We start from the raw sequence: 12500 nt of genomic DNA, 5'->3' as shown, positions 1-12500 counted from the left end.
ATACACACCAGTACGTAAGATCACCCTCCACTACACTCTGTCCTACACCCAGCCCCTTTGAATCCATTAAAATCTACAGGACCAAGAGCCATCAAGCATTTGCGCAACCACCCCCCCCCCCCTTCCCCAAGAAACCTGTACATCTTTCCTCAATGAAGGCGGCTTTGTTTACATTAGTTTACGAGCATCAAAACTTCACAACCCGAGGTTATTATTGTTACAAACATCTTTGTAAAGCTTCGGAGCTCATAAGCAGTTTAATATATGTTAACAAAGCCGCTATGATTGAGGAAAGAAGTACAGGTTTCGTAAAGGGTTGATGGCGGGAAACACATTCTCCAGAAATAATTTGTCTCCTGCACTCACACCTCGCCCCCAGGACAGTCTGACTTATGAACCAACAGCTACAATACACACGCGGTATCGCTTTAGAAATTTTGAGTGAAACAAATCTAGAACTAAAAAAACCTTTCAGATTAGGTTAGGTAAGGCCATACTGGGACAGATTAGGTTCGGTTAGATACCGAAAGGTACTGTTATGTTTGGTTGGGTTAGGTATGGATAGGTTTGATTAGATTACTCTAGATCACAATATGTAATGTTGTGTTAGGATCAATTAGGATCAGTTAGGTTCTGTTAGGTTAGGTTAGGTTAGGTTAGGTTAGGCTTGATTAGTTTATGTTAGGTTAGGTTACGATTTATAAGATTATGCAAGGCCAAGGTAGGTTAGGTTAGAACTGCATTAGTATAAAATACATTAGGTTAAGTAAGTCGTTAAGGTTATGACCTATCGACCGCGAGAATCATTAAGGCTGCAAATAGCGTAATGGACTCTTTGGCTAGAGGCGTATATGCAGGGTGGAGTGGAACATAGGTCGAGGCATGAACGCATGCTTCTGCTTGAGCGAGTGATGTAAACAAAATTGTCTGCAAAAGCTTTTGCCCTGCTAAGGGGAAAGTATGATTCATAGATTTTTTCTCAATTTTGCCAAGATCAGTGCTTAATATTTTATTTTACTGTAAGAATAACAATTGTTTTCAAGTTTTTAATTGGAGAGGTTCCTGCTGGTAGAGAGTAGGTAGCATGTGCCAGGATCATCATGGGATACTTATGAAACTGCCATGCTGTACATTTTGGAAAGGATCCAACCACCGACCTAACCATGCTAGAACGTACTCAACGACAACTAATGTGAAAAATTTGGTGAGGCAAACCCCAAATTTCTGGCTGCTACCCTCAAACAGACAGTTATTTTAATTTACAAGTATACTAGGTGGGATATCCGGCGGTGCCCGGGTCGACCCGACCACCCCCAGATATGTCTCTCTGTTTGTGTGTGGTTTGTGTGTTTTTCTCTTTGTATTCTAGTTTCTGTCAGTCTGTCTGCCTGTCTGCCTCTCTCTCTCTCTCTCTCTCTCTCTCTCTCTCTCTCTCTCTCTCTCTCTCTCTCTCTCTCTCTCTCTCTCTCTCTCTCTATCTCTCTCCCACACAGAGAACATGTAATATTATAAAATCCTGAAAAACTGTTCGCTATTGGGAAAACACAAACCTCATTTCAGACTCATAGTTGACAGGTGCACGTCGTGTTAGCCAGTGGGAATATGGCAGCCGGTGGTAGGCAGGAGTGTTTCCAGCGGAAGGGACTGAGGAAAGAGGGGGGCTACGTGTGGAGCCGTGGAGGAACTGACATCTTTTTAATGTTACGTCTTTTGGTGCTGTTATAGGCAAAGTAAGATAAGTAGAAATTTTCAGTAAGTTTTCTCGAGAACTGTTAAATACTGTTAAAAACTTTTCTTTTGAAATTTGTGTCAAGAGACGGAGGCCAGTGACACAATCGCCGTGGCACGCTGTTTCCTCTCGAATTATGGTTACCTTTATCCTACTATGTTGGGCAGTGACTCCACGTCAATTACGGTCCAAAGTTAGGTGAAGCTAGTCCAAAGTGTTTGGATTCCCCATCGAATATACATTATATATATATATATATATATATATATATATATATATATATATATATATATATATATATATATATATATATATATATATATATGTCGTACCTAGTAGCCAGAACTCACTTTTTGGCCTACTATTCAAGGCCCGATTTGCCTAATAAGCCAAGTTTTCCTGAATTAATATATTTTCTCTATTTTTTTTCTTATGAAATGATAAAGCTACCCATTTCATTATGTATGAGGTCAATTTTTTTTTATTGGAGTTAAAATTAACGTAGATATATGACCGAACCTAACCAACCCTACCTAACCTAACCTAACCTATCTTTATAGGTTAGGTTTGGTAGGGTAGCCGAAAAAGTTAGGTTAGGTTAGGTTAGGTAGGTTAGGTAGTCGAAAAACAATTAATTCATGAAAACTTGGCTTATTAGGCAAATCGGGCCTTGCATAGTAGGCTGAGAAGTGCGTTCTGGCTACTAGGTACGACATATATATATATATATATATATATATATATATATGTATATATATATATATATATATATATATATATATATATATATATATATATATATATATATATATATATATATATATATATATTAAATACGAAAGTACTTAAGGAAATTCCTGGTCTGACACTGCCTGACACTATATATATATATATATATATATATATATATATATATATATATATATATATATATATATATATATATATATATATATATATATATATATATAATCCCGTTGAATACACTTTGCTAAACGTTCAAATGAGGTTTGGTGTTGGGCTTAATGCTTATGAAGTGCGAGAGATATACAGACCACGATAACCTTACCGACAAAGCTGCAAGCATGCATTAGTACTTAGCAAAGTTCAAGATTAAAGTAAACTCCCAAAGTGTATACACAGAACATTAGTTTACAAGCCTCGGTGCTTGGTCTTGGTGATCAACTTAAGTCCTCTCTACGTCTCAGGATATTAGGGTCATCACTGTGACCCTGACCCATCAGTGTAACACTGACCTTCAGTGTAACCCTGGCCCCTCACTATATCACTGACCCTCAGTATAACCCTGGCCCCTCACTATAACACTGACCCTCAGTATAACCCTGGCCCCTCACTATAACACTGACCCTCAGTATAACCCTGGCCCCTCACTATATCACTGACCCTTAGTATAACCCTGGCCCTCACTATAACACTGACCCTCAGTATAACCCTGGCCCTCACTATAACACTGACCCTCAGTATAACCCTGGCCCCTCACTATAACACTGACCTTCAGTATAACCCTGGCCCTCACTATAACACTGACCCTCAGTATAACCCTGGCCCCTCACTATAACACTGACCTTCAGTATAACCCTGGCCCTCACTATAACACTGACCCTCAGAATAACCCTGGCCCTCACTATAACACAGACCTTCAGTATAACCCTGGCCCTCACTATAACACTGACCCCAGTATAACCCTGGCCCTCACTATAACACTGACCCTCAGTATAACCCTGGCCCTCACTATATCACTGACCCTCAGTATAACCCTGGCCCCTCACTATACCACTGACCACAAAATAACTCTGGCTCCCTCTCAGTATAACACTGAACAAGTCGTCAAGCGTCCAATTGGGAACAACCCCGTGAAATTTGTCTATAACTCATCCCAACTTATCCGTGACTTTCATCTTAATTAACTCGCTAATCTTTCCGTCTGGCAAGGCCGGGTCAAGGGGTCAGGTTGGGAGAAGAAGTTTTTGAGGTCGGTCTTAGTTTCATCAATTGACGTCAGCTTTGGGGAAGCTGACGTCGTCAATTGATACCTTAGAGAAGAAGGAGTTGACATCAACAACTCTCTAATCCTTTTCTTAGTATTAACAAGTAATGAAAAGTTTAACCTCTCCGGACTGAAGATTCAAAATATTCTTGGCAGGGTTCAATCCCTTAATCCACAGGAGAAGAGAATCAAAATATTATTGGAAGGTGTTGACTCCATATAGTCAACAAGATAAGTGATTCACAGTGTGCCTGGCAGGGGTCTATCCCTGATCCCTCTTCTGAAGCCCTTCGGTAGTCTCTTCTTCTGTGGCCTCGTGCTCTTCTGAAGTTTCCTCTTCTGTAGTCCCGTCCCGCACTCTAGTCTCCTCTTCTGTTGTCTCGTACTCTTCTGTAGTCTTCTCTTCTATTGTCTCCTCTTGTGCAGTCTCGTGTCCTTGGTCTAGTCTCCTTCTGTATCACGAAACTGATTTGTAACCACTATAGTGCTGGTTCTGCAGTGATACTTGTGTGGTGGTGTGAGAGTGTAGTGTGAAGGTATGGTGTGAGGAGTTGGTGTTAGGGTATGGTGTGAGGGCTGTGATTGTGTGAGGTGTAGAGCTGTGAGGGGTTGAGTTGTTGTGTGTGGGTGTGGTGGTGTGAGGGTTTGGGGGGGGCAGTATGAGAGAGTGGGTGTGTGGTGGTGATGCGAGGGTTGTGTTGTTGTATAAAGGTGTGGCTGTGTGAGGTGTGGTATGGTGTGGTTTGTGGTTGATGGTGTGGTGTGAAGCGTTGACTGTTAAGGTGTAGAGAGGTGAGGGCGTAAGATGAGAGGGTGAGGTTGTGTGGTAGAGGGTGAGGTTCTGTGGACGGTATATTTTTTTCTGAAATTCCAGCTCGTAGCCACGCCCTGCACACCCGGCCAATCCCTCCTGGCTCTCAATCCCTTCAGTGTGGGGGCCACACCCCTCTTCCCTGAATGTGGGGCCACACCCCTCCTCCCTCAATGTTGGGGCCACACCCCACTTCAACCTCACCTCAACCCCCACCCCAACCCCCTATCGCAAACCCCCCTAACTCCCCCTAGCCCTCGCCACATTCGCTAGGTCACACCTGTGCTCACCTCTCACCTCCCCAGAGAACAGTGACGAATTATGTTTAGAAAACTGATGCGCTTAATGTGTATTGTACACGCCACACACACACACACACACACACACGCACACACACACACACACACACACACACACACACACACACACACATACACACACACACACACACACACACACACAGATTGTGCGAAGATTGATTGTGGGAAGATTGTGAGAAGATTGTGCGAAAAAAGCTAGTAGAACATCTGGAGCGAAAGAACTTTGTAACACAACATCAGCATGAGTTCAGAGATGACGCTCACAGGTTTAATTGAGTTCTATGACCAGGCAACAAAAATCAGGCAAGAAAGAGAGGGATGGGCAGACTGTATATTTCTGGACTGCCAGAAAGCTTTTGACACAGTACCACATAAGAGACTAGTGCACAAACTGGAGATGCAAGCAGGAGTGAAAGTGAAGGTACTCCACTGGATAAGGGAGTACCTAAGCAACAGGACACAGCGAGTCACCGTGAGTATTGAGGTCTCGGAGTAGTGGGGAGTCACCAGTGGAGTCCCTCAGGGATCAGTCCTTGGACCTATACTGATTCTGATACGTAAATGATCTCTCAGAAGGAATTGACTCGTTCCTCTCAATGTTTGCTGATGATGCAAAAATTATGAGAAGGATCAAGACAGAGGAAGATAGTATGAAGCTACAAGATGAACCAGACAAGCTGAAGGAATGGTCCGACAAATGGCTACTAAAGTTCAACCCAAGTAAATGTAAGGTAATGAAATTAGGAGGCCAGTCACTGGATACCGAATGGAAGATGAAGTCCTTCACGAAACGGACAGAGAGAAAGATCTAGGAATTGATATCTCGCCAAACCTGTCTCTTGAAGCCCATATCAAAAGAATAACATCAGCGGCCTATGCGAGGCTAGATAACATCAGAACTGCTTTCAGAAACCAGTGTAAGGAATGAACAAGTCTACAAAGGCCGTGACGAGGATTCGAACCTGCGTCCTTGAGCATCCCAGACGCTGCCTTAATCGACTGAGCTACGACATGGTCAAAAGGTGCGGTTTTCTGTGTGTAACTGTGTAAGGAATTCTTCAGAACCATGTATACCGCATATATAAGGCCAACCCTGGAGTATGCAGCCCCAGCCTGGAGCCCGTACCTAGTCAAGCACAACATGACGCTGGAAAAAGTTCAGAGGCATGCCACTAGGCTAGTCCCAGAACTAAGAGGCATGAGTTATGAGGACAGGCTGCGTGAACTGCACCTCACGTCGCTGGAAAACAGAAGAGCTAGAGGAGACATGATCACCACACACAAAATTCTCAGGGGAATTTACAGGGAAGACAAGGATGGACTATTTAACCCGGGTGGTACACGCTTAAAGGGACACACAGGTGGAAGCTGAGTACCCAAATGAGCCACAGAGACATTAGAAAGAACTTTTTCAATGTCAGAGTAGTTAGTAAATGGAATGTACTAGGAAGTGATGTGGTGGAGGCTGACGGTTGAGAGACGGATGAGAGGCGGGACTAAAGAGCCAAAGCTCAACCCCCGCAACCCCATTAGGAAACTGGAAAAGGTTCAAAAGTTTGCAACGAGGCTCGTCCCAGCGTTACGAGAGATGGGGTATGAAGAACGCCTGAAGGAACTGAGGGATAAGGTGAGAGACAACACAAGAGAAGAGAGAACAGGGATATGATAGGAACATATAAAATACTCAGGGAAATTGACAGAGTGGACATAGACGAAATGTTCACACGGAATAGTAACAGAACGAGGGGACATGGGTGGAAGCTGAAAACTCAGATGAGTCACCGACATGTTAGGAAGTTTTCTTTAAGCGTGAGAGTAATGGAAAAATGGAATGCACTTAAGGAGCAGGTTGTGGAAGCAAATTCTATTCATAATTTTAAAACTAGGTATGATAGAGAAATAGAACAGGGGTCATTGCTGTAAACAACCAATGACTCGAAAGGCGGGATCCAAGAGTCAATGCTCGATCCTGCAGACACAAATAGGTGAGCACAAATAGGTGGATACACACACACACACACACACACACACACACACACACACACACACACACACACACACACACATGTCACTCACAAACACACAAAAGTTTGTTCACATACAAAAAGATCACTCTCACATACAAACAATCGTTCACACACACTAGTTATTCAAAAAGTGGTGCCTGAGTCGACCCCATTGCCAAGCCTCTCCATCACCCCCTCGTAGGTCTCCCTTTCCCCCTCCCCACAACCCTGCCTATCTTTCCTGCCACAAACACCCCTTCCCTCCTCTTCCAACATGCACACTCCCCATCACCACACCTGCCATAACATGCACGTTCCGGCTCCTCACAGTAACCATTTCTGAAACACATTGTCTTCATCATTGTAAACTTATTCACACACTCCCCATCTCCATCCACATAAAATTTACATATCCCACTATCACTGTAACCATTTTCACCACACACCATCTACATCTACTATAATCAGAAGATTGTGCCAAGTACGTAGATCTGTTGTGAACACTAAATTTGAATGTCAATGTTAGAATAAGCTAATGTTTAAATTGGCGTTTCACTCTACGGACGTTTGGATGCACATTTCATATACATTGACCTCGTAAAGGAGGTACAAAGACCAATTCCCATTCAGGAGTGGCACAGGATCTGACTCAACCCAGCGCGTCCTACAAAGAAAGACCCAAAAGTGGTTCCATCCACCCGCCAAACCTCATGTTAGGAATGAAAAACGATTTACACAGGACTCACAACTGTTGACGTTCGAACACTTCCGGAACAAGTGCTTCACTGACGAATTTTGTTCGAACCACAACCCTGTAAATGCTTCACCCACGTATTACAAATACAAATAATCGCCAACAGAACCTAAACACCTAACCTAATCTAACCTATGCTTATATGTGCATAATATACTAATATATTATAATATTAATTTATATTTGAGAAAATTCCCGTTTTGAATGAACAGTATGTAAAAATTTACGAATGCGTCTGTGCTGTCGACCACTGGATGTAATGGACTTGAGTTGAGAACGGGTTGCTCAACCGCCCAACAAGATTCGCTATAAAACAACCAATCACCATGTAAAGTTGAGTGAGGCTAGCCCCAAGCGTCTGCTTTCCATCCTTCGACGGATAGTTAGACATTCTATTTTATAGATAGACTAGTAAAGGTACCCGACTGTGCTTGAGTCTATCCACCCCTTCCCCACTCTCTGTCTTTTTCTCCGTCATATAACCATCCTAAGTACTCCTCACCTATCCTATAAGAGTCTATAATCTTCCTCCAATACAGCAATCACCCCCACCCCTCCTCTCCTTCCCATCCTCATCTATATACCCCAAACACCTTCCCACACCATATGCATCACTGAACATGGACACACTTACAACATCCTTCCCCCATCTTCCAGTGTCTGCAATCAAATGTTACCAGTGCAACAGCCACCAGAACGACACGTGCAGGGACCTGACGTTGCCCAAGGCCAACGACTACCTGAAAGAGTGTAAAGACAACGGAACAATCAAGTATACTCTATGCAGGAAGCTCGATATCTACCTCGACATGGACTTCGGCAAAGGTACGTTGGTGTTTAGTATTGACTGAGTATATTTTGGACCCGGGTTAGAGCCCCGCACTTCTCCTCTCTCAATTAGTATATATATCTTCGATTCTAAGAATTTATAAATTAATATTGTTGCGATATATATATATATATATATATATATATATATATATATATATATATATATATATATATATATATATATTATATATATATGGGTGTGTATGGGTGTGTGTGTGTGTGTGTGTGTGTGGTGTGTGTGTGTGTGTGTGTGGTGTGTGTGTGTGTGTGTGTGTGTGTGTGTGTGTGTGTGTGTGTGTGTGTGTGTGTGTGTGTGTGTGTGTGTGTGTGTGTGTGTGTGTGTGTGCGTGCGTATGTGTACTCACCTATTTGTGACTGCAGGATCGAGCATTGACTCTTGGATTCCGACTTTCTAGCCATCGGTTTTTTACAGCAATGACTCCCGTCCCATTTCCCTATCATATCTAGTTTTAAACCATGTGTGTGTAATTACCTAAGTGTAATTACCTAAGTGTAGTTACAGGATGAGAGCTACGCTCGTGGTGTCCCGTCTTCCCAGCACTCTTTCTCATATAAATCTTTAAAACAACCGACGGTTTTGGCCTCCACCACCTTCTCACCTAACTTGTTCCAACCGTCTACCACTCTGTTTGCGAAAGTGAATTTTCTTATATTTCTTCGGCATCTGTGTTTACCTAGTTTAAATCTATGACCTCTTGTTCTTGAAGTTCCAGGTCTCAGGAAAACTTCCCTATCGATTTTATCAATTCCTGTTACTATTTTGTACGTAGTGATCATATCACCTCTTTTTCTTCTGTCTTCTAGTTTTGACATATTTAATGCCTCTAACCTCTCCTCGTAGCTCTTCCCCTTCAGCTCTGGGAGCCACTTAGTAGCATGTCTGACTGCAGAGTGTGTGTGTGTGTGTGTGTGTGTGTGTGTGTGTGTGTGTGTGTGTGTGTGTGTGTGTGTGTGTGTGTGTGTGTGTGTGTGTGTGTGAGTTTATTCATAATTTTAAAACTAGGTATGATAGAGAAATAGAACCGGAGTCATTGCTGTAAACAACCGATGGCTCGAAAGGCGGGATCCATGCGTCAATGCTCGATCCTGCAGACACAAATAGGCGAGTACAAATAGTACACACCCGCATTAACCTTGAAAGAATAACTGACCCGTACTGTACATTTCAGATCACCCAGCAGAGAACCGGGTCTACCGAGCGTGTGGCTACGTGGAGAACAAGGAGCAGGAAAAGTCGTGTTACTACAAGAGTGGCTACAACACCCGCACTTGGGTTTGTGCCTGCAAGGAAGACGGCTGCAACGCCGCCTACCTGCCCTCCGCAGCCGCTGCCCTCCTTCCACTCGCTGCCCTCGCTGTCGTTCTCAGGGGGCTCTACTAGCCCTTTCAATTTACTGCTGCTGCTCCTCTCTCTCGTTACCTTTTCCCATTTCCTCCTTATTTCCCGTTTACAACATGCCCTTTCACACCTTTTCCTGATCTCAATTGTTACCGTTTTCTTCTATGTCTTCCCATAAACACTCCCTCCTACTGATGCTGCTGCTGTTGCTTCTACTGCTGGTGTTGTCTGCTCACAGCCTCCCTCTACCTTCCATCCTACTCCCGTCCCACCTCATGTTAGCTGGTAGTGCAGGCAGCAATAGTCAATCACCCCTCTAGACACCAGCAGACAAGCCCCGCCTCCTTGCCCACGCTACGAGTCGGTTCAGCTTAATCAGTTAATCAGTTAGCTCAAACTAAAATTTGTCAGATTTTGTGTTCTTTTCGAATTCATCGATTCAAAGAAAAAAATATTATATGTATATATAAATATATATATATATATATATATATATATATATATATATATATATATATATATATATAATATAATATATATATATAATATATATATATATATATATATATATTAGTATATTTTGGTAGCAGTCTTTCCTGTAGACATATTTTATTAAATATGACCGAAAAAGTAAGATTAATAATTCTAACACGAATTTTCTCAATCTTTCGTACATTATGCTTCACTGTTGGAGGTAAATCAAAAATCACTTCTCCAAAATTCATTTTTATTTCTAGTCTGACGCGACACGGGCGCGTTTCGTAAAACTTATTACATTTTCAAAGACTTCACAAATACACAACTGATTAGAACTTGCATTTCCCTGATTTTATATCTACTTTTGAGTGAGGTGGGAAGGGTGATGTGGCATTACATTTGAGTGAGGTGGGAAGGATGATGTGGCATTAGAGGATATTAATAGGGTATTAAAAGTATCAACACAAGACAGAACACGAAACAATGGATATTGAATAGAAGTGTTTGTAGAAAGCCTATTGGTCCATATTTCTTGATGCTTCTATATTGGAGCGGAGTCTTGAGGTGGGTAGAATATAGTTGTGCAATAATTGGCTGTTGATTGCTGGTGTTGACTTCTTGATGTGTAGTGCCTCGCAAACGTCAAGCCGCCTGCTATCGCTGTATCTATCGATGATTTCTGTGTTGTTTACTAGGATTTCTCTGGCGATGGTTTGGTTATGGGAAGAGATTATATGTTCCTTAATGGAGCCCTGTTGTTTATGCATCGTTAAACGCCTAGAAAGAGATGTTGTTGTCTTGCCTATATACTGGGTTTTTTGGAGCTTACAGTCCCCAAGTGGGCATTTGAAGGCATAGACGACGTTAGTCTCTTTTAAAGCGTTCTGTTTCGTGTCTGGAGAGTTTCTCATGAGTAGGCTGGCCGTTTTTCTGGTTTTATAGTAAATCGTCAGTTGTATCCTCTGATTTTTGTCTGTAGGGATAACGTTTCTATTAACAATATCTTTCAGGACCCTTTCCTCTGTTTTATGAGCTGTGGAAAAGAAGTTCCTGTAAAATAGTCTAATAGGGGGTATAGGTGTTGTGTTAGTTGTCTCTTCAGAGGTTGCATGGCTTTTCACTTTCCTTCTTATGATGTCTTCGATGAAACCATTGGAGAAGCCGTTATTGACTAGAACCTGCCTTACCCTACAGAGTTCTTCGTCGACTTGCTTCCATTCTGAGCTGTGGCTGAGAGCACGGTCGACGTATGCGTTAACAACACTCCTCTTGTACCTGTCAGGGCAGTCGCTGTTGGCATTTAGGCACATTCCTATGTTTGTTTCCTTTGTGTAGACTGCAGTGTGGAAACCTCCGCCCTTTTCCATGACTGTTACATCTAGAAAAGGCAGCTTCCCATCCTTTTCCGTCTCGTAAGTGAAACGCAGCACGGAACTCTGCTCAAATGCCTCCTTCAGCTCCTGCAGATGTCTGACATCAGGTACCTGTGTAAAAATGTCGTCAACATACCTGCAGTATATGGCCGGTTTCAAGTTCATGTCGACTAAGACTTTTTGCTCGATGGTACCCATGTAGAAGTTTGCAAACAGGACACCTAGGGGAGAACCCATAGCGACCCCATCTACTTGCTTATACATATGCCCATCCGGGCTCAAGAAGGGTGCCTCTTTAGTACAAGCTTGGAGTAGTTTCCTCAGAATACTTTCTGGCATGTCAAGAGGAGTACAGGCTGGATCACGATACACTCTGTCGGCTATCATTCCGATTGTCTCGTCCACAGGTACGTTGGTAAACAGCGATTCTACGTCCAACGAGGCTCTTATCCCTGTGGCCCGTGCGCCCCGCAGTAAGTCCACAAATTCCTTTGGAGACTTCAGGCTGAAGGCGCAAGGAACATAAGGAGTCAGCAGGCCGTTGAGTCGCTTTGCCAATCTGTACGTGGGTGTGGGTATCTGGCTAATGATTGGCCGAAGTGGGTTTCCAGGCTTGTGCGTCTTGACATTTCCATACGCATATCCAGGTTTATATTCCCCAATGATCTTTGGCAGGTGGAGTCCGGATTTCTTGGCGTTCACAGTTTCGATCAGTTTGTTGACCTTTGCTTTTAATTCGGCTGTAGTGTCCTTCGTTACCCTTTGGAACTTAGTTTGGTCAGAGAGTATGATGTTCATTTTCGCCAGATATTCGTCTTTTTTAAGAATGAC

At 42.9% G+C, this 12500-nt stretch overlaps 1 protein-coding gene across 1 annotated transcript in view; it reads left to right on the top strand.

Annotated features, from left to right (window-relative positions):
• LOC123766523 (uncharacterized) overlaps positions 1-10275 on the top strand; it is a 91110-nt gene extending 80835 nt beyond the window's left edge. Inside the window, exons 2-3 of the mRNA XM_045755742.2 lie at positions 8286-8453; positions 9650-10275. Of these exons, the coding sequence (XP_045611698.1) occupies positions 8286-8453; positions 9650-9861 (380 nt within the window). The 3' untranslated portion in view covers positions 9862-10275. The remainder of the gene's footprint in view (positions 1-8285; positions 8454-9649) is intronic.
• Positions 10276-12500: the final 2225 nt, after the last annotated feature.

Source organism: Procambarus clarkii, chromosome 62, assembly GCF_040958095.1.
Source record: "Procambarus clarkii isolate CNS0578487 chromosome 62, FALCON_Pclarkii_2.0, whole genome shotgun sequence".
Classification (NCBI taxonomy): domain Eukaryota; kingdom Metazoa; phylum Arthropoda; class Malacostraca; order Decapoda; family Cambaridae; genus Procambarus; species Procambarus clarkii.
This window is presented reverse-complemented; position numbering and strand designations above follow the sequence as displayed.